Source organism: Anneissia japonica, unplaced genomic scaffold, assembly GCF_011630105.1.
Source record: "Anneissia japonica isolate Jap-2015-1 unplaced genomic scaffold, ASM1163010v1 scaffold287577_len299045_cov155, whole genome shotgun sequence".
NCBI classification, from domain to species: domain Eukaryota; kingdom Metazoa; phylum Echinodermata; class Crinoidea; order Comatulida; family Comatulidae; genus Anneissia; species Anneissia japonica.
Window position 1 is genome coordinate 186,420 of NW_022686369.1, and position 22,225 is coordinate 208,644.

The following is a 22,225-nucleotide window of genomic DNA, read 5'->3' on the forward strand; positions in this document are numbered from 1 at the left end:
GCCAGTTTATAAGAGGAGGAGGGGGTTCAGCGGAATCATAGAGCCCCCTAGTTATGGGTCTGCTAGGACGTTTTATTGAATGGTAACCAGGTAAACTTACTCTGATTCAGCATCAATCTGTCCCTCAGTCATATGCCCCTCTAGCTTCTCCTTCATCTTCCTCTGTCGCGCCTGCTTCAATTTGCCTTGAAGACTCTCACACCGGAAGTCAGTCTCTTTCATTTCATCCGAGTTGTCATCTGCAACGACAGATGATTCACTGATCTCTTCTATCTCCTCCGGTTTGATAAGTACATCATCAATATCGCTATCAACCTCTTTATCTTCACTTTTTTTATCCGCCTGTTCATGGACAATTTCTTGTTCCTATCATATACAAATATATGAAATAACATAAAAAAAGTTTATCTATTCTTATTCTGTTTATTGCCAAAAAGCGCAGTACAAAATAAACAACCAACTGAGTAAGTTGGCAGGAAACATAAAAGTGAACCTAATCGTGGTAACAAAAAGTCAGTGTTTTCCACTCACCCATTTTGAAATCAATAAAATAAACTTTTAGGGGAGCCTAGGCCTAGAAAATATTATTGAAATATGAAATAAATTTGCATTCCTGAGAAATCTGCAAATATGATTGATTTATAATGTTGAGTGCATCAGAGTATATTTTTAGAAGATGCTCTGTTGTACTCTAAAATAATTTCCTACCTCTGTTTTTTGAGATTTCATGATTCTCTGGGAAAATCTAACCACAATCAATACAGCCAAAAGAGTAACTAGGCTTGCTGTTATGTAGTACATACAATCATCTTCTACTTCTGCGTGCATCTCTGATATTTTAGACATCCAACTGAATCGGAAACGAAAACATACACATTATCTAATTAAAAACGTCTTCGTTTCTTCAGCACAATGAGCTGCCTCAAACTCAATTAAATCAGTGACACTGCGCCGTGACACTTACTGCCCGGTTGATGAGCAAAAGAAGGCCTCTTCGTTGTCTTCAGTGGCCTAGCGATTAATAAAACACGGTTCCTTAGTCTTAGAGAAGCTACTGCTTACATAGAACAAGACATACATACTTTACCTGCTTTGGTGACAGACGTAGCAATTTTGTTATAATTGTTCATATAAAAATAATTAATTTCATCAATTAAAAAGCAAAGCCTATTCCCTCATCCCCTCTGCAATGCTCAATGTTGTCTTCCTTCTTCTCCGCAACATAACAAAACTAACTGCAGAGAGAAAGGGAGATTGGCAAATAATATGATGACGGGCCAAGTATCGTTTCGGGCCGTTAACCAGAAATTACACATAACTTTCATAACAAACAACATGCGCCCCCGCCGTATAGTACACATCGCGAGAGCAAACTAACTGCTTCGGCTGGGCAAACGTTGGAGTTTGTTCTCGCTCTTAAATCAAGCTTAGGCCTAAAGAAGTAAAGGTACGTACCATGAGAATAAGTAATGAATTATAGGATTTTCGTTATTGGGAACTGAAAATATATCATTCTATCTATTATATTAATATTATTTGCATTCGTGTGTTGTACGCTGTTGGTACCGTTGCGAGGTGTGTCGTGGGCCTAGACCTAGTAGTAGCTAGCTAGGCCCTATCCTAGGCCTATTTAGGCCTCTCTAGTAGGGAGACTAGGCCTAGCTAGGCTAGTAGGGGACATAGGCTAGGCCTAGTCTAGTAGTAGTAAAGGGGATTCGTAGTAAGTAGTAGGACGCTAATGCAATTTAGTGCTCCACAACCTTACCATAACTCCAGTGTCGCTATGTTATTGTTAAGGTTGGGGTTAGGGTGGAGTACTAAAGTTCATTAGCGCCAGTAGTAGGCTAGCAAACTAAAAGTACTAGCCTAGCTATCTATGCTTTAGGTTTGGAACCAAAAAAGAAAAAGAAATGAGAGGCGATCATCGTGGGCACAGTTCTCAGTTTGAAAATACATCGTGCCAGACTGAGACTGTAATAAAGTAAGCCTGCGTGAGGAATGTATCCTTCACGCAAAAATTAGGCTTAGAAGTGCATCCGCACATTTTCGAAAAATAAGGGGCGATGTCCACACAGATTTTTTGGATTGTTAGGCATTGACCTATTAATCTTAATATACTATAACTATGTGTTATGTAGTAGTTACGATTCTGTGCACATGAATACAAATTTTTCATGCAAATAAAGGTCGATTTCCACTCAGATTTTGCCGAAGATTAGGCTTTGACCTAATCTTAATATATAACCAATGTATTATACACTAATTAAAATTCTGCGCAGCTATTTTTCTAGTTAATTTCCGCCCAAAAAACTAGTTTTGGGGTATCATCCATGCAACTAAACAAATTTTACAGTATGGATGTGTAATGAATCTCTTCTCCACAGTGGGTCGTCTGTAACTGCCCGCGTTATACAATATGTGACCCACAGCATTGTCCAATCGTAACTTCCGTTACAGATACCAGTAGTTATACTAGAATATTTTACAGAAAACAAATAAAAAAGATTTAAAAAATCATGAGGATTCCATCCGAGTACTCAAAAGGAATGCAGATAGGCAACCCCAATATTTGCGTATTGAGGCGTAATTTTGTGCAAGACGAAAACGAGAAGTTTTAACATCCATTTTATATGCTTTTTTTTTTGCATACTATTGTATTTCCCCTCCCCCTACATACCTGTACGGTAGTGTGGGTCTAGCCTGAGTTTTGTGAAGCCGGTGTCCCTGTGGTGGAGAGATGTATTTGGAATTGCTTCAGGAAGGTAACTGGACTGGGTCAGAAAGGGTCAGATATTGTAAACATCATCAGTTTTGAATAACCAACAATATTTTACTACCATTTTGGTTTATTGTTTTTTTTTTTTTTATACTTTTCATATTTTATATTAAAGAAATGTCTGCTGAGGTGGCTACAGGTAGCAATGCCTCTTCTGAGGGTTATACCATTGTCAAAGAGGGTACTTCTGAAATAATATTTCCAAATTCAAATGAGGTGTTTTACAACCCAGTGCAGGAATTCAACCGGGATATAAGGTAACATATTATTGTTTAATTTTGTTCTTTTTTGTTTGTTATTTTCTTACTTTTTAAGTTTGAAATTTATATACTTTTTGTAGAAGGTTCCTGGGTTTTTTTTGGCAGTCAGTATAAGTACAACATATCTGTTTTTCCTCCAGAGCCTAGCTTTAAATTTCTCGAATGAGTGCTTCTCCAAATAATATAAGCACTTCATTGGACCCTTCAAAATTATATGTAGGGGAAATTTTGTTATTAACAGATAATAAAATTTTGTGTTAATTATGGGATTCTTTATTCTTTATTTAAAAATGATGTCTGGAGTACTAGTCCCCCATGTCAGGGGTACTGACCCCTGTTGAAGGTGCCAATTCCCTGTCGGGAAAAGCTGGTGCACCACTGCAACCCATACAATAGCAATAGTATACAACACCTTGCACACAGCCCTGGAAAAAAGTACGTGACAGGCGGTTGGAGGTATTGACCTTTAACCCAGAGGCATTTTAGAAAAAAAGTATTTCCCTTTTTTCAATTTTTTTTTGCACATCACAATTTAATGCAAATGATAAGTATTATTTTTGCTTGCTCCCAACCACTATATGTACAGTACTACTGTTTCGCTATAATAGTGTAAAGATAGCATTTCGTCCCGGAGGCATTTGATCAAGATAATCTTCAAGGCAGAAACAATTTTTTTCCAGGCCTGCTCGCACATACGGTAGCACTGCTCGCATTAAGCAGGGGGTCCAATCGGGGAGGGGCCCAGTGGTCCCCGATGGGGGATCCTTTCCCACCCTGGACCCCAGACTAGAGCCACCCCTGATTCCATTTGTTTTCATTCACTCATTTCTTACTATTTCAGTTCTGCAGTGATAAGCCTATTTGCGAAACAGGTTCTGAAGAAGAAGGGAATTGAAGGTACATTATTTGTGTGAAATGCTTATATATGGGCATGATGATGTCATCACATCCAAATAAGGATATTATGATGTCATTCCAAGCCCATATATGAGCCCAAGCCCATGTATGCTTAAGCCCATCTTCAAGCAAGAAGTATAGGATAGCAAGAGGTCCGACTGCCCTGATTTTGTATGCACTCAGTGATATGAAAAAAAAGAACTACCACAAGATAGGAGGCGCCCTATTATAATTTGAATAAAGTTCGTAATTTGAGCATAGGCACAGCATGCATTCGATGCAAACGATTTTTAAGTTTTTTGGAAGGGCGCCCTCTAGTTTGTGATAGTACCTTTCGAAAAACCTCGGCTGTCGGACCTTTTGCTATTCTCTTTTCGAAATTAACATCAGGCACTTAATGTGTGTTGCAGACAATAATTCTAAAATTAATAATAATAATAACAATAATAGTGTAGTTTTATATAGCGCACATATCCATAAGATGCTCAGGGCGCTTGATATGTGGACTAGGAACACGATCAAATGACTTTCTTCGCCCCTAAGGGTCCCTTCGTGTCTGTGCTACCTGGTAACCCGGTACCAGCAACTCTTGTTGTCTACCACAAGGGCTGTCTGGTCCAGTACACCGGGGTATCCCCCTACTTGTCTCGAAGGATGTACTGGGTTCTTTATAGTGCACACGAGCCATTGTATACACTGGGCCTACAGTTTATAGTCCTTATCCGAGAAGACAATAGACGAGTGTGCCGTTTAAAGCAGCGCCGATATTATGGCTATAGCTTGTGGTGCCTCTGCTAACTGCTCTTCCATTCGATTAGATATAATGGCCCTTTCCGCTAAGCCCCGCCACTTGGATATATATAATATGACAGCGTATTGTCACCAGTCACTCTCCTGGAATCAGCAGCATTATAAGGTAACCTTTATTCTTGTAATCAAATCTTTTGCAGTTTGTTTGACACGGAAGGAACAGAACAGGAATACAACATCGAATTTGGAGGGAGAGGAACTGAGTCAAGTTTATCCAGGAGAAAAATGTGAGGTAAAGATTAAACTAAATTATTAAAACAAGGGCTCATATGAGGCATGTTGTGGCAAAATGGCTAAGTTGTAGCATTGTAAAAGTTGTAAAATTGAAATTCAAGGTATTGGTATTTTCAGATACCTGAGTATGTGATCTTTAAAATGAGGGGTCATTCATTCAAATTAGACATATCAAGCCTAAGTTATTGGAAAGTGAAAGTAGAGTACTCTTAGAGTCAAGATAAACATGATTTTGAGTAATTGCCTTTCAAAGTTATTTGTGCATACACTGTTTAATAGAACGAACTATGAAAAATAACTTTAAATAAACAATTTGTTAACCACTTCCAGAACTAATACTTTGGGATATGATTAATAAGTCATTAAACTGTTGATCTAAAGTGAAAAACAAATTTGGATTTTTTAGCAATTTTTTGAGCTCCCATGTTTTATAGCTCATTTACTCAATACTGGACTGTGCGACAACTTAACCATTTTGCCACAATGTGCCTCATATATTTAACCAAGTTTAGACTATTTAAAGCTATTCCTATGGGAATCAGGAAAGTGGTTAGTACAATCAAGGATTTTAAAAGCCCTTGGTACAATGGTTTTGCGGTTTATGGGTTTAAAAGCGGTGAGAATAAGAATATACTTTGTGTCCTTATATCTCCGTTCAATCAGGAATATAAATATGATTTTCAATATTGAATTGTATTCTGAAACGTTTTATTCAAAATATGATTATCATGCTTAATCGAGCCCACAAAGACACATGTCAAACCAATGACACTGATTTAAGCCTACATCTGTGCTAATAAGTTTTCAATTCAGAACATGTAAAATCTTTTCTATTGCTAAAATGTGTTTGCCTAACCCTGAGCTGATATTTATTGTTAGCCAAAGGCAGGTTAGGAGGTGATGTTGGGAGACAGATGCCGATATGCCCTCCTACTGTAATACAGGAACATTGGGAACATTGAACAAATGAAAGCAGCCGTGATTACTGCACCGCAGGTTGTGAAAGGCCACACCAAACCATCTGCCCATTGCCATCCTGACCGAACCTCCCAAAAGTGTAACACTAGGGGGAAGTCAGTATCGTCACGAAAGCATTTTTTGTGCATTAATCCAACTCGACGAAGGAGATGCGAGTTATATGTTCTTTAATGTAATATTTAATGAAAACTAATAACTTTAATACAAGAAAGTAAGCAATGCAAATATCTAATTCAATTGTTTTTAAAGAATCATTTATCCTTTTCTTTCCCAATTCTTAGGAGGGCATCACTATTCTTGAAGGCCTTTCTGCTAGTGGTCTTCGATCAATCCGATATGCTAAAGAGATTGCCGGAGTCAAGAGAATCGTCGCCAATGATTTTTCAAGGGCAGCTGTAGAGAGTATCGAAAGGAACATAAAACATAACAAAATTGGAGATATAGTTGAGGCAAGCCTGTCAGATGCAGCGTAAGTATTAGTATCATATTCTCTCATTTATTTTGTCATTCACATATAATAAAACAAAGAAATATGTTAGTGCTTGCGGTACACTGCGTAGACAGTTCTGGAAAGAACTGTTGTTATTTGAGAATGTCTCAACGTTCCGATTGAGTTGCTCAAGTCAATCAAAACATTGATACATTTTCAACCAAAAAAAGTTCTTTTCCAAACTATATACGTGGTGTACCGTAAGCATCAATATATATTATTACTTCGCCAGGCAAACTTTCAAACCATACAAAGAACGTAAACAAATAAAAATATGACAAGTATGCCAACACAGCCTCACTCCTGATCGGAGTGCTCAAAAGTAAACAAGTTAATTGTCAAGGATCTGTGGATATCAGCTGATCAAATTAAAATTATTATTTCAATTGTTTATTGATATATTAAATAAACAATTGTTTATTCTTCAAAAAACTCTACTCTAAATATCCCCCAAAAAACACCTTAAGGCATGATTAATTTTTTTAAGTTGGGCTCGTGTTTGATAGTTACAGACAGCTGTGCACACATTGCACACATCAACTGACTGCTGACGCCAGCCAACGAATCTATATCCGCTCTGTGTAAGCAGTCGACAATGCAGCATCATCTGCTGATTGTCAGCGGTAGTAGCCTGAGTGGATCGTCATTGAAAATGATCTGTCGCTCGTGCCTTGTTGCATTGTAGTCTTCATGTAATCATGTCAACCATTAGCGTAGTGTGTTTGCCCGCCTTTACAAAGACGGATACAGCAAAAACACGCACTATTGTATATCTAGTCTTTATGGCAGACCACTTTTGTGCATATGCTGGGTATTTTACCTTGTGATGTAATACAAAAGAGGTGGGCCGAAAGTGAGATGCAGGTATATGTGGTGCCAGCGGGGGTTAGGGGGGAATCTGCCCTCCCGTCAGACAGGACTGGACCCCCATCGTCTGATGCCACAACTAGGTCATCGGTTGAAATTAACAAAAATAATAATTTGCTTATCCAAATAGCGTTATGTTGATAAACATAAAAACTCTAACAGGGACTTTTTTATTCCGGACCGTCGGACCCCTTGTCAGCAAATTTCTCGAGCCACCACTGGATGCAAGAACAATGAAATACATGCATTTGGACTAATGTATATATTGTATTTATATTAAATTGGAGTTGAATTCAATTTATAAAAAATGGGTGAAAATGCGTTTTTTCTCGCAGGCTGCTTATGTATAGTTGTCGTTCAAAGCCCGAATACGATGTAGTGGATCTTGATCCATACGGCAGTCCAGCTATGTTCCTGGATGCTGGGGTGCAAGCTGTGAAAGATGGTGGTCTCCTGTGCGTGACTTGTACGGATCTTGCAGTGTTGTCTGGTAATCATGGCGAGACATGCTTCTCAAAGTATGGCGCGATGTCTCTGCATGCAAAATTTGGACCGGAGATGGTAAGATTGTATTAATTGTTTATCACTTGATTCTGTGATTTTAACTATGAATAATTGCAGGGCAGTAGTTAATATTACATTGAATAGAGGCAATTTTAAATATAACTTTCAGAAGAAATTGACATAACACGCGTAATATTGAGCTTAGTCGAGTTTGACGTAGTGACACAAAAATCCGAAAGCAGCTTACTTAAGATTCAAGATATCATTTATTGTCATATACAACATAGTACATGAAATTTGTATTCCAGAGGTAAGAATACACAAAATATACATACAGATTTTAAAAATAACAAGACAACTATAAATATAAAACTATAAATACAGTGCAAAAAATATGTAAATAACAGTTAAATTAATAATATACAATATCTGTCTCTTATACACATCTAGATGTGTATAAGAGACAGGGCCTAAATATTTTTGACGGTATAAAAGAGATGAGACTAAACATAGCATTATTAGCTAAACATAGCATTCCTTTTGCAGGTAATCTCGATATTAATTACAGTACACTCGATACTTTAAAAAAACGATATAATATATTGATATTATAGGCTTTGCGTATTGTGTTACAAGCCATTGAAACCAGTGCTAATCGTTATCACCGTCATATTGTCCCACTGCTTAGCGTACAAGTAGACTTCTACTTACGAGTATTCTTGCGTGTATATACTAGTCAAGCCACCGCCAAACGCTCAGCAAGGTGAGTGACATGTTGTAGTTTTATGACTCTAAACAAAGGAATATAGTTTTAAGAAGGATACAGATAATAATTATTAGTATTATTGTTGCTAGTTATTAATAATATGATGTTCAATGTATGTAAAGGAGGGAACAACAGTATTAGTAATAACTCACCAATGTGTCATTATTTATATTTTTTACAAACAGTAAGAGAGCACTTGTGTACCACTGCACTGGATGTGACAGTTTTCATCTGCAAGGCCTTGGAAAGGCTATATCAAGAGAAAAAAAGTGAGTAGTTAAAACATGAAAAAGGCCTGTTTTTTTGTTTTCTAACATCAACAAAGAAGGCAGTGATAAAATACATATTTTTTTGTTCATTAATTTATATAATTATTTTACAGGGAACCTCGCTTTACCCCAGCCACAGGGCCACCATGTGGTCAAACATGCGCAGATTGCGGTAGCAACTTTCAGGTATGGTAATGTTGAATAATGAGCCATAATATTAAGATAATAAGTATTATATACCACATACATCGATTCCAGGCTTCTGGATCTGATTGGTTAAACAGCGGTTATAACTTCAACCATCACTCCTATGCTGTAGGTTGAATGATAGTTCATAAATTCCTGGGGAAAAAAGTACTATCACGTTCAATGATAGTACTTTTTTTGCTATCGCAATATAATCTCTAGGCCAAACTTAAAACGTTGCTGTGTAATTTATGATACGCACATTGGTAAAGGGGATTGCGACCTTTATGACGAGAAAGACTGGCCCTTTGACTGCCTAGGCCTAGAAAGTAGTCTTTGGACTTAGCCTAGGCTTACTTGAGGGGTACTCTTTTCACTTTTTTTTAGGTCTCATAGAATCTATGTATCTGTGTATGAGGTAATAAAAAAAATATTTACTTTTGTAGATTCGGGGAATGGTGAAATCATAATAACCCTTTGATGATGTGAATACCGTAGCTCACTATCTTCCTTCCGGCTGAAGGTAATAGGCTACGGTCTCCATATCACCTTTGGGGCAATAGAATTCACCATTCCCCTCATGAGCAGTCAATATTTGTATAATATAACTATAATATCTACACACATCTACTTTGGTAAATTTCGTATATCAGCAGACAGTTGAAGGTATCAAAGCCAATAGGGCATCAAAACCACAAGATATTTGGCAAAGAAATTGTAGCATATTATAGTTTTCTACTCTTTAGCAAATTAGGTTTAATCAGTCTAGTTGGAAGGGCAAACCCACTATCAAGAAATGGCAAAAATGTACATATTATAATCTACTGTTATTTAAAATCCATTTAATATTTTTTCTCCTGTAGGTTGGTGGTCCTATGTGGAGGGATCCCATTCATGATGTGGACTTCGTCCAGGAACTACTAGGCACCTTGGAGATGGTGCCAACTGAGAAGTACAAGAGATTTAAAAAGATGAAAGGAACATTGACTGTAATTACAGAGGTAAAAAATCAACAAATATCTTCAAAATTTTTCACATAGATGGATTTATTTATTCAGGGCAAACACCAAGGATAACCCACTGAAGTCTGAAGAAGACTTATTTCCAGTGAGACCCTGGTGGTGATTGGGCAGTAGGCCTACACCGGGAGACATTCCCCTACTCTTTTCCAAATAGTGTACTGCGTACATGTACACATGGACCATAATGCACACCGAACCAATGGCTGAAACGTCTCATCTGAAAGACGATGCGCTATCGTAACTTGCATTTCAGCCCCCTGGTTGAAACACATGAAGAGCAGCGATCTGAATTGAACTGTTCTTCATGGTTCAGCGCACACACCGTAGCTAATACCAGTTTAATCGACTGAGCTAAGCTGCCCTCTTACATCCAACTGCAAGTACACTCACCAATTACAGGACAGAACGATGCGACACTTTATAAACCAATACCCGCTTCTCACAAGGCAAAGCTTTACTTAGGATGTGCTGCGGAAAATTTAGCATTTATCACCTCCAAGATTGCTTCCATTTGAAGGCATGTCTGTGAAAGAGCATCACGCATCTTGTGTAATATTTTCACCAAAGCTATAAAATGTTCAATGTATTTGGTCCATGCTAAATCAAGAATATTCCATAGGGAGTATAGGATGTTACATGTTGTGTTCGTTAATATTTCCCGTGTCTCAAGTAATCATATGCGTCACAAAACATTCCATAATGTATTTTTAAAAATAATTGTTTTCCAGGAACTACAAGACTGCCCTCTATATTACACACTGAGTCGGTTATGCAACATCATTCACTGCACATGTCCATCAAATGTGAAGTTTCGCTCAGCTCTCTTAAGTGCTGGTCACCGTGTGTCAATAACTCATACATCTGCCGAAGCTATAAAAACCGATGCTCCAAGTTCCGTCATCTGGGATATTATGAGGTCATGGGTGAGTAGACAAATTGACCTTTGACCTTGTATGATTTTGAGAATACTGATGTTATTGCTCATTCAATTTTAGGGTTTTAAGTTTTTTTTATGGGACAGACAGTTACTTTGTATTGAGAGAGTATTTTCTGACAGTAGGCTTATACTCCTTTTGTGATTACAAGTTGGTGCAGCCATTCAATTGTAGATGGCCAATGGCATCATCTTCTGGATGTGAATATAACATGACTACTGTACATTTGCAAATTAATGTCTATAATAGATATGCATCTTTTTTATTTCAGGAAAAACTGAATCCAGTAAAACGTACTAGGTTGTCAGAGGATAGTGTTGCATACAAATTACTGCAGAAAGAACCAGTGTAAGTTTAGGGAGATAATAACACAGTAGTAAAAACATACAAACATTCTGAATTTGAGATGAGTTTGCAGAAGATATCAATAATTCAATCAATTGATTTATAAAGGCGCATTCTACAGTTGTCTCAATATTTTTTTATTTAATAATTAAATAGCAGATAGAAGTGATTTGTTATATATATAGGTTTGTAGCTGTAGAAAACTAAGGGTGGGTGGTAACCCCATTTTTTGGTAATGTTAAGCTCTGTCTTTATAAAAACAGTGGATTTTAATGATAATGCATTGGGCTTCATAAGGGGTAGTGGAGGGCCATGAAACTAACTTTAAGCTAAATTTACACTAGACATGATAACACGACGACAACATATCATCGCGTAGTGTGTATTCTTCAACACTGCACGCATCTGTATCCTGTCGTATCGTAATCGTGTCTAGTGGAAATGTAGCTTTAGGCTGGGTGGAAAACTTCAAGACTCAGTGGCCCTGCCCACCAAAACTACATCCCTGCATATATTTCATGTGGTCAAACCTAACAGCAAAGCTGACATAGAAACAAGGAATATAATATGAAAAATATAAATATTTATTTTATGTAAACATTTGTACACATACAATAATATCAAAATGAACAATAAAAGTGAAAACTATTTTTAGTACCAGATCATCATGTACGGTATGTGACATGCCTTAATATGGTCGTGATGACATCACATCATGACCATATATAGGCACATCATGACTATATATGGGCATACAACAGTTTTTTGTCAAAGACAATTTGATATTGTGGACATAGCTTTAAATATACTTTACTTTAATGAAACAAGTCTATTCATGATTTAATTAACACTTTTTCAATATCCTCTGTTACAGTATTGCAGCATCGTTTGAGCCTAGACAAGATGCAAACCCTAGATCACGTCAACAAAAGATGAGCCGCTTCCCACTCAATCCGGAACCAAATTGGGGACCAAAATCAAGAGCAAAGAAACGGTAAGCAATTTTCGTAATACTCAGTTCAGACCATACTTGAAGACTAGATTATTAGTAATGGTATATTGTGTGGGATGCCACAAAAATCAGTAAGCTGCAGTTACTTGGCTACATGTTTGGTTTCAAGTGCTTCTAAATAATGATCATATCACCCCCACATTGCAACGGCTTCACTGGTTACCTGTTAAGTAGAGAATTATTTTCAAGATGCTGCTATTTAAATTTAAGAAACTTTCAACTTCGCACTCTTTCAAAATTCAAAAATTCAATTCAAAATTCAATTTAAATTCAAAAACTTTTATTGTCAAATTAAATAAAAGCACACAATTGGAAATTTGTCATTCGATATACTACGTAAAAATATCACTTCTATCATAAAAAGTCAAAGACACAAAAAGTAAAAAACGTTCATTTAAAATACATTGAGTAAAAATAAATTATATATATCACCCGAGTTATAAGTTTTAACTGAAAACATCATCAAAAGGAAACACAAATAAAATAAAACAATTTCGGACACATGTTTACGCAGTTTGAGATCAACTACCTCTGCATCCACTCTTACTGTTCCCTCTAGTTGCACGAATGCATGCGGTGATAGAGCTTATTCAATTAACATCTCGACGAGATTTGATTGACAGATAAACCGACTAATCAGCGAGCGTCATTTAGTCACGTGATCAATAACTTTATCTCTGACATTTTAATTTCCTTAGACAGCTGGTTGTCAAGGCAAAACATACGTGAGCCTAGGCCTAGATGTCTATGCTTGGTTATAGATACCCAGATTTACACGAACAGTGTGCATCAGTGACTTGGCCTTTGCCGACAACGAGGTTGACTGAATGCGGCCTTTCCCTCTTCCTTTGGGAGCGAAATACAGAGGCTTTTACAACAATTTCCCCGCCTGTTCTATGAAATAGATTAACACTATGAATATATGATTCATTTGCATACTGCCTACCCTGAATTCTCTTTCTTAAAGAAGGTTGATAGCAACGAAAATGTTCGCCAACTCGGTATTGTCTAGCCGCCATTGTCTAAGGTTTTCGTGACTTTGTGGGTGTGGCTTCGCGTCCTTGTCGATATGTCAATTGCTGCTATATTTTATTTGATCTTTATATAATTTATATAGGATAGTAAAATGAGCCACGTAGTAATTAGATGTAAAGTGCCATACACAATCAATAGATAGTCCCATTAGAATTTAATATTTTATTTGATCTTTAAATAATTTATATACATAATTTTTATACTCATCATTAGTTTGTCTACCCACTTGATTAAAGGTCGTCATACATGACCAAATGTGGTACTCTCACTTCAAATTATTGTTAACTATCTTTTAGGAAGCAAAAGGATGAGCCTAGACAGGAAAGTCAGTCAGATAATACTGATGAAGAACAAGATAAAAAACGCATAAAGCAAGATGAAATTATTGAAAGCCCAAAGGAAGCGAAAGCTGAAGAAGACATAAATGGAGGAACGTGATGCAAGCAGGCTCAATGGAAGGGGAAGCTAAAAAAAAAAAAAATATATGAACTGGGGAACATAATGTAAACATACCCAGTGGAAGGAGATGGACAAACAATATAAAAAGGGGGGAACATGATGCAAGGAAGCCCAAAGAAAGGGGGAGCTGAAGAAAACCTGAAGGGGGGAAAGGATGCAAACAAGTTTTATGAATGCAGATTCAACTGATACCAATTTTACCTCAGCATGTTTTTAAAACGCCTCAGGAATTAGTGGTTTTCTGTTACTTAATCCTTAAACAGCAAAGCAATAAACAATATAACACATAATCAATGTAAAAGCTTATGTGCGCTTCACATTTATAATATTAACTTAAATTATTGAAAAGAGTCAGTTAACCTATTGCTTCACTAAAAGGCAATCCATTTTTACAAACCAGAATAGGCCTAATAAAAAATGTTGAGTTTTAACTTAAATTTTAATAAGTCCGAATTTTTATCTCACTGGGCAATCAAAGCTAGATTAAAATAAATAGGGCCTACGTGAGTAATTTATGTCCTTCCCGCAAATGCGATCTTTTGGAGTAAGAAAGTTAAGTGCAGGCTATGCTTTGCAGTACAAAAGTTAAAATGCAGGCTTATTTTTGCCACATTTGGAAAACAATAGTGGAGTGAAATTTAATAGAGCATTTTAGAAGGTCATACAAGTTACAAGAGCATGTCTAAAATGACTTTATTAAACAAGTACAGGCCCATATCCGTGGGGTGGGGGGGGTTTATGGTTCATGAGACCCCCCTTTTCTAGCAAATCTTTTTTTCCCCTCCCCTCTTTTCTGGGGACCCCCCTCTTCAAATTTCCCAAATAAGTCCTCCAACCCAACTAGTGCACTGCAAACCCACCCAGACAAAGACCTTTTCAAACATAATACTCCTCTTCATAATTTCACCATTTCAACTGCTTTTAACGCTGGGATCGTACTTGTTCCCCAGCACCACGGCAGGTTAAAACTTGTGATGGATGATTGTTTAGGCAATAGGCTAGCTTGTTCAGTAAATGAAAAATAAAACTTACCGTCAGAATTTATTACAAGAAATGGTCTTACAACATTATGTGTTTATATAACTACAGTACTAACCTTTTAAATGTTTATTAAAGCAGGAGTAAACAAAACAAACTTCTTAAACTGCACAACAACATAATACTGTATAGGAATACTTTTAGTTCATGGTTTTTGCCAAAATTGGCCAATTTTTAACATGGTCGTTTTTCCCAGATTCGGCCACATGGGCCTAATTGAGTATCATCCGATTTATCGTTGTTTAATCTTAAAACTATAGGCTTTAAGTGGCATTTATCAACCTGCAGAGACCCACATGATCTGTAGGTGTCATGGAATACGAAACATCTGAAAAATGGAGGGGTCAGAAAAATCGTCCAAAAAAAAGTATGGGCTATAGCTCATGGTTTTTTCCAAAATTGGTCAATTTTTAACATGGTCGTTTTTCCCAGATTCGGCCACAAGGGCCTAATTGAGTATCATCCGATTTATCGTTGTTTAATCTTAAAACTATAGGCTTTAAGTGGCATTTATCAACCTGCAGAGGACCCTCGTGATCTGTAGGTGTCATGGAATACGAAACATCTGAAAAATGGAGGGGTCAGAAAAATCATCCAAAAAAAGTATGTGCTATAGCTCATGGTTTTTGCCAAAATTGGCCAATTTTTAACATGGTCGTTTTTCCCAGGTTCGGCCACATGGGCCTAATTGAGTATCATCCGATTTATCGTTGTTTAATCTTAAAACAATAGGCTTTAAGTGGCATTTATCAACCTGCAGAAGACCCTCGTGATCTGTAGGTGTCATGGAATACGAAACATCTGAAAAATGGAGGGGTTCAGAAAAATCGTCCAAAAAAAAGTATGGGCTTTTGCCAAAATTGGCCAATTTTTAACATGGTCGTTTTTCACAGATTCGGCCACATGGGCCTAATTGAGTATCATCCGATTTATCGTTGTTTAATCTTAAAACTATAGGCTTTAAGTGGCATTTATCAACCTGCAGAGGACCCTCGTGATCTGTAGGTGTCATGGAATACGAAACATCTGAAAAATGGAGGGGTCAGAAAAATCGTCCAAAAAAAAGTATGGGCTATAGCTCATGGATTTTGCCAAAATTGGCCAATTTTTAACATGGTCGTTTTTCCCAGATTCTGCCACATGGGCCTAATTGAGTATCATCCGATTTATCGTTGTTTAATCTTAAAACTATAGGCTTTAAGTGGCATTTATCAACCTGCAGAGGACCCTCGTGATCTGTAGGTGTCATGGAATACGAAACATCTGAAAAATGGAGGGGTCAGAAAAATCGTCCAAAAAAAGTATGGGCTACAGCCACGTACAGTGTCTACAGTACAGCAGCATTCAATATTCGCAGACAAATATTGTAGAGGGCGGCAAACCGATATGTGCTAATATCAGCAAATCCGTTCAATTAAAATAGAGGGCGGTAGACTGATATTTACCGATATCAGGGCTTAAATTTTTTGTCCTGCAAAGATTTTGAAATTATATTTATATTATTATTTCCATGGAAGGCAGCTAGAAATAGTCAGAAATCAGAATCATTGTGTCTATAAATTAATTAACCAATCAATCTATCAATTAATCAAACATTAGTATGTGAAAAGTATTGCTAGAAGATAATGATGATACTTTGTAATGAACTAAAAATCACACCAACAAAAATAAGAAGAAATATTTTTATCTTACATATGAACACATGCTCAAACTCATTATACCTTCCTTTGCCTTCTCAGGTTTTCTCCTCTCTTACTTCTCTTTCCAATATGAACAAGTCCTCTCTGTCAGGTCAACCTCAATTTGATTCCCTATGTATTGGTTGGGGACCGATACTCCAGGGTTGTTATAATACCCAATAAAGTTTCAGAGAGTAAAGTACATAACTACATGATGGAAGAGGCTTCTGGGAAAACTTGATTTAGCATCACACATCAATAGCACTATGCACGAAGACTGTCCAAATCACACCGGAAATCAGCGAAGTCACAAAAAAGTCAACCTACATTAACTTTTTATTGGGTTGAAATAACTCAACATAAGCAATAAAAACTGCATGTCTATTATGACCCTCCATCTAAACATTATCATAGAAAACTTGATAATACTATATCAACAGACCCTACAGTACACAGACATACATTACAGTAACATATATGCATGCAAAAATATAGATTTGTTAATAAAATTTCATTTATTTACTATTGCAAAGCTTGGTTTCCATGCAATCGCTACACTGTCGCTACAGTTTTTTTTAAAACTGCAATCGTTGCGCTGCATAGCTGTCCCCAACGCAATCTAATCGGGAACTCTTCCTGGTTCCACTGACCAATTAGTGTCGCCAAAGGTGTCGGCAATAGCTTGTAGGGATTGTCATGGAAACCAGACTTTACATTGTCCCCAGACAACTCAAGACTTGTCAGATTAATGATAAATTATTGTGAAAACCAAGGAAAGTTTGACCTATAAATTTTCATCCGTTTGAAGTTCCTCAGCTTGTTACGCTCTACCTGAAATTTAAACAACCCAGATATTTTGCACTCGAGAAATTATTAGGTTCTACGGAAATTTGTATTTACTGTACTACGGATATTTGATAATGTGGCTACTGAAAAGCAATTTTCTAACTTGAGTAATCTGCTATTACGTGATAGGTATCTTAGAGTTTTTGTATTTTGAATTTTAAAATCATTTTTATCTTTTGTGAAAGCCAAAGAAAGAGAGACAAATCTTCTGGACAAGGCTAGTTCTTTATCATTGACAAGTTTGCGACTTAAATAAATATTGGTCAAAAAATTGTTTTATTTGTTATATACTGTCACTGGATAGGCGTGCAAGTCCGTAACATGTATTTTTGACATATATGTCTGTCTGATTGCTTAGCTCGTCTGTTGCCCTTCATTAGATGCTTACCACCTGATGGAGGGCAATGCCCAAAAACATTTGTTTTTTTTTTTACTTTTACTGTATACACAGTATCTATATATGTATGTATGTTTGTAATAAATGATAATAGCATAACTGTGCACAGCTATTTAATACAAGTGGCTGAGCAAGCAGTAAGGTAAGGGCGCTAATAACTACCTTAAAATTGGCAGTGGTTCGAGCCGCTCCTCGCCCAGTGTTAATTTGGTAGAACTAATTCTTCTCGGAAAAAGACTCAAAACAGGGATTTCAGTAACAACACATCTGGCTCGGTTGAACCTAGTGCATCTTTCAGAAGATTAGGAGAGTTACAGTATCCTGATGCTACAGTTAATTCCTAAAGTTGGCATTCTTTGCAGTGTTTTTGATTTACGCGACAATGGTAGAACTGGCATATACAAAGTGGTGTTTTTGTTTGTATTATTTTTTTTTAAATATGCGATTGTTTTTCTAATTGTGATGGGTGGGTAAAGCCAACCCATCGCTAGTGTATGTCCTGAAGCACTGTCTGAGTACGTTCAAGCCATGTTTTCAGATAGACCATGCCTATTGCCACAAACACAACATTTCCCTTGGGGGGGGGTAGCCTGGGTTCCAGGGGCCGGATTTATCAAACTAGAAATCAGCTTATATTCATCTGAAGTCTATTTTTTTGCTTAAGTCAAATTTATCAATATTGCTTTAACTTAAAAATTGCTTAAAATTAAAAAGTCGATTGTATGTATGAAGCATCTTAGACAATAATTCAGCTCAAGATATTTGCCAAGCTGAGATTGATAAATCCCGGGCCTGGCCCTACTTTTGGGTTACTTGCTCTATATTGTGCACCATACATAATATACTGTAATTGGCATCCTATACTCGATTTCTTTCTCTAAATTTATTTTCTTGTTGGTAGTGTTATCCAGAATGTGGGGAGAGGTAAAGCCTCTACAGGTTTCCAGGCATCAAGCAGTGACATACTGTATTTCCAAAAATTTGCCCACCTCAGCAACAATGGTGGGGTTGAGTTAGGTATAGACTCGCTCTAATTTCACATGAACTTTTAAATGTTATGGCTGCCTTTTGAGGGGAGAGGTAGTTGCTCCACTGGTTACCAGCTGCTACTTGCAGCCATTCAGAGGCGCCCCCCCCCCCCAACCACCCGCTCTTATTTCAATGGCCAGACCACTTGCAAAATGCTTCCGACAGCTATGTCTATCACTTCCACATGAAAAAAATATTTGGCTTCAAAATAAAACACAAAATCCAATATTAAATTTTCTCGATACTGTGGTATATTTATTTTGACTTTAATTAACCATTTTCACACATGTTCTTTTCAAATCCTGGCTTTGACGTGGTTGCTTATGCACCCTTAAGAACTCTGGCCTTCCATTTAGCTAGAGGTCCGTGATCTGGAAAGTATTGTACACTGACACCATCTGGTATAAGGTGACCACTTGCTCTCATTTTTTCGTAATCAGGGCGGTCCCATTTGGTGAAACCCCATCTTTTGGAAATGTAGATCTGTGGGGAAAGATATTTTCAATAGTTACTATTCAATTCATGATACAAGGATTTAATATTGTAGGAAAAATATCCCAGGATTAAATTTGCAACATACCAACATAGCTCCTTATTTCAGTATTGAAATTTGACCAGTAGAATGTACAACTAATTAACTAACCTATCAGAACATGTCTCACAAACACTTAAACAATTTTTGGAGGCTTCAGCGCGGTACTTATTCGAGAGTGGCAATTATTTAAAAAATATTGGTGTGGTGCTTTCCATGCCCGTTCTCATGTTGCCTATCTCAAGTATTCCGGTAGGCCTATCATATTTTCTGCGGTAGGCCTATCATATTATCATTCAAACCCTGTATCTTGAAGTGCTTAATTATACACAGGGTAATACCGTAAAACCCCGAATTGAAGCCCTAGGCTGCTTTCTTCTTTTTTTTTTTTGTGCAAACTTTGAATGGGCTTCTTTTCGAGACAATTTTTGCAAAGTAAAGAGAGGGGTGGGGGCTTCTTTTCAAAATGAATGCTGTAAATTTTGTGAATTTGTACTATAAAACAAATAAGGCCACAACATCAATCTGTATCATGGAGCGTATTTAACTGGCGTTAAATCACCCGAACTACTACTAATTTATTTTGTTTTCTGGAATTCATGTACAGTGTATGTACTGTACTGTCTCGAAAAAAAGTCTATGCTATCTTGAAAAGCTTCTTTTCGACGATAATTTTGCAAACTAAAGAGGGGGCTTTAATTTGAGATGGGCTTCATCTTGAGATTAAACCAAATAGGCTTCAATTCGAGGTTTTACAGTATGCACTCTCAGTTAAGCTCTGTAGCACTTAGCGAAAAAAAATTCTTTGGCGCGGCGCTTTTTCTAGAGCGGTGTTTATTCGAGGATTTATGGTGTCAACACTGTCATATGTCCCACACCTCGGCAGAAATATAAAAGGGAGAGGACTTAGCAGAATGCTCTAAGGATAGTTGCTTGAAGGACCAATGGTACTTTAAAATACCATTGACCAAAAGAACGCAAAGGGGAAAAATACCTTCTGGCGTCCAGGGAACTTGAACTTGGCTCTCCTGAAGGCTTCTAGGGCATGTGCTCGAATACCTTCCTTGATCCTGATGGACATGATCGTCTGACCAATTCGGACCCGTGCAACAGTTCCTTGAGGCTTGCCAAAGGCACCTCTCATTCCAGTTTGGAGCCTGTCAGAAAAAAGAAGTTGTGTCAATCAAACTACAACATTATTGTAGGTTTTCAATCTGATTATTGTGTATGTTTAGAATATCATTTAGAATATAAAAGAAGGTATTTTGAATGGATCTTGTTTTGTATGATGGTAGAAGCACTCAATGACATATTGTTGCATAAAAGTCAGCATTGAATATTATAATGGCGTTTGACAGTGACATATCTAGGAGTCAGATCTTGAAATGGGGAGTGAAGTGCGGCTCAATGATTTAGTTGGGGGAACTAATTCGCAAAACAAGGTGATATGAGGTGATTTTTATCTACTTAAGCATGATTTTTTTTACTTTGAACATTTTAAATGGGGAACGGGAGCATGCATACACCTTCACCCCTACGTATGCTACTGGTGTTTTGCCGTACCTATCAGCTCCAGCACACGACAACATTTTGTTGATGCGAACGATGTGGAATGGGTGGAGACGTATCCTGATGTGGAAGGAGTCTTTTCCGCAGTGTTTCACCATGTACTTGTTGGCACAGATGCGACCAGCTTCAAGGGCCTCAGAGGACAGCTGCTCAAACTCATCTGACACCATGTGGATGCACAGTGGGAATTCATCAACCAGTGCCTTCTTGCGACCCAAATCAAAAATACGAATTTTGGGATCTGAAATTACAGTATAGATTTTACAAATTAAAAAATACCGTAAATATTGAATTTTTTTATTTTCTGTCACAAAATATTATTAAAATTAACCTTTAAAAAATGCACTAAATCTATATCAGATTTTACAAAAATTAACTGAAAATATAATCATATTTTCACTTACCTGGGACACCCCTGCAGAAACGCGACTTGGGGTATGGCTTGTTTTTACAGTACCGATAGCTGAAACAATAGTGAAATGACAATCAAGACTAGCTGACAGTGGCGTATTATTATAGAAAAAATATTTCTGTTTTAATGACATTGTTTGGTGATATTCAGGTACAAAAACTAGGCCTATTACATTTTGATTGCACTGTGTCAACTTCACTGAAATTGAGCTTGCATAGTGTACACAGCAACTACAGTCACATATAGCGTAGGGAGCCGAAAAGCGAGGCTAGGCCACTTGGCCTCTCATCCCCAGCCAGGCCCACCGCCGGTCCTCCTCCTTCCTAGGCCAGTCTAACTCTAAGCCTAGCCCTAGCTTAGGCCTAGGTTGCCGCCTAGCCAAGGCCAATAATTAATAGGGCCTATGTTATTGTTATCATCAATGATCAATTACTCACTCCTCTCAATCAATACCATTAAATCATGCCAATAGTTCATATCTTACATATAATACAAGTTAAACTGTTTGATACATTCACTAAATACTCCATATTTTATAAGTTATACATTGGGTACAGATAGCAATCAAAGAATCCAGTACTGTTAGTACTTACCAACGGGCTGGTCGTCGACCCATTTTGCCTGACAAAGAAAATATTAAAATACGGTTTTAAGTCTCACTTTTTCAATAAATATATATATAATTTGGTGGAAAAATTAGTATTTTATTTGTATATATAACATTCATACTCTAAAACTGTCAATAAAATGTGGATTGAGTAAGATTTCTACCACTATATATGTACACCCTACCTTTTTATTGAAGGGCAATGTTGGGAAAGAGAACGATTATCGAGCAATAGCGCCCTTTATTGGTCATGTAGTCGCTTAGACTTTTC

At 37.1% G+C, this 22,225-nt stretch overlaps 3 protein-coding genes across 4 annotated transcripts in view; 1 reads left to right on the forward strand and 2 right to left on the reverse strand.

Moving 5' to 3' along the window:
* Positions 1 to 1,244, reverse strand: part of LOC117116924 (matrix-remodeling-associated protein 7-like) — a 1,899-nt gene extending 655 nt beyond the window's left edge. Inside the window, exons 1-3 of one of the 2 annotated variants that reach the window (XM_033261068.1) lie at positions 1,088 to 1,244; positions 709 to 850; positions 101 to 366 (exon numbers count right to left, since the gene is read on the reverse strand). In XM_033261068.1, the coding sequence (XP_033116959.1) occupies positions 101 to 366; positions 709 to 846 (404 nt within the window). In that variant the 5' untranslated portion in view covers positions 847 to 850; positions 1,088 to 1,244. Of the gene's footprint in view, positions 1 to 100; positions 367 to 708; positions 851 to 964 lie in introns of both variants that reach the window. The other variant, XM_033261072.1, reaches the window with a different exon arrangement.
* A 64-nt stretch (positions 1,245 to 1,308) lies between these two features.
* On the forward strand, positions 1,309 to 14,899 carry LOC117116915 (tRNA (guanine(26)-N(2))-dimethyltransferase-like). The gene is made up of 14 exons (XM_033261055.1): positions 1,309 to 1,447; positions 2,892 to 3,033; positions 3,878 to 3,933; positions 4,884 to 4,975; positions 6,237 to 6,424; positions 7,648 to 7,873; positions 8,431 to 8,579; positions 8,768 to 8,851; positions 8,965 to 9,037; positions 9,901 to 10,038; positions 10,788 to 10,982; positions 11,266 to 11,342; positions 12,214 to 12,333; positions 13,683 to 14,899. The coding sequence occupies exons 2-14, from the start codon at positions 2,894 to 2,896 to the stop codon at positions 13,822 to 13,824; spliced, it is 1,680 nt and encodes a 559-aa protein (XP_033116946.1). The 5' UTR covers positions 1,309 to 1,447; positions 2,892 to 2,893; the 3' UTR covers positions 13,825 to 14,899.
* Positions 14,900 to 19,062: 4,163 nt separating this feature from the next.
* Positions 19,063 to 22,210, reverse strand: LOC117116962 (60S ribosomal protein L10-like). The gene is made up of 6 exons (XM_033261121.1): positions 22,140 to 22,210; positions 21,941 to 21,968; positions 21,340 to 21,398; positions 20,930 to 21,176; positions 20,361 to 20,523; positions 19,063 to 19,317 (listed from the first exon to the last, which is right to left on the reverse strand). Exons 2-6 carry the CDS (start codon positions 21,961 to 21,963, stop codon positions 19,156 to 19,158), a joined length of 654 nt encoding a protein of 217 aa, XP_033117012.1. The 5' UTR covers positions 21,964 to 21,968; positions 22,140 to 22,210; the 3' UTR covers positions 19,063 to 19,155.
* Positions 22,211 to 22,225: the final 15 nt, after the last annotated feature.

Excerpts from the sequence above, each read along its gene's own strand:
- LOC117116915 (XM_033261055.1), top strand. The coding sequence starts at position 2,894 with ATGTCTGCTGAGGTGGCTACAGGTAGCAATGCCTCTTCTGAGGGTTAT. Across the intron at positions 7,874-8,430 it reads CAAAATTTGGACCGGAGATG|GCTTTGCGTATTGTGTTACA; the intron begins GTAAGATTGTAT and ends TTGATATTATAG. Across the intron at positions 8,852-8,964 it reads GCTATATCAAGAGAAAAAAA|GGAACCTCGCTTTACCCCAG; the intron begins GTGAGTAGTTAA and ends ATTATTTTACAG.
- LOC117116962 (XM_033261121.1), bottom strand. The coding sequence starts at position 21,963 with ATGGGTCGACGACCAGCCCGTTG. Across the intron at positions 20,524-20,929 it reads TCGTGTGCTGGAGCTGATAG|GCTCCAAACTGGAATGAGAG; the intron begins GTACGGCAAAAC and ends TTTTTCTGACAG. Across the intron at positions 19,318-20,360 it reads AGTTCCCTGGACGCCAGAAG|ATCTACATTTCCAAAAGATG; the intron begins GTATTTTTCCCC and ends CTTTCCCCACAG.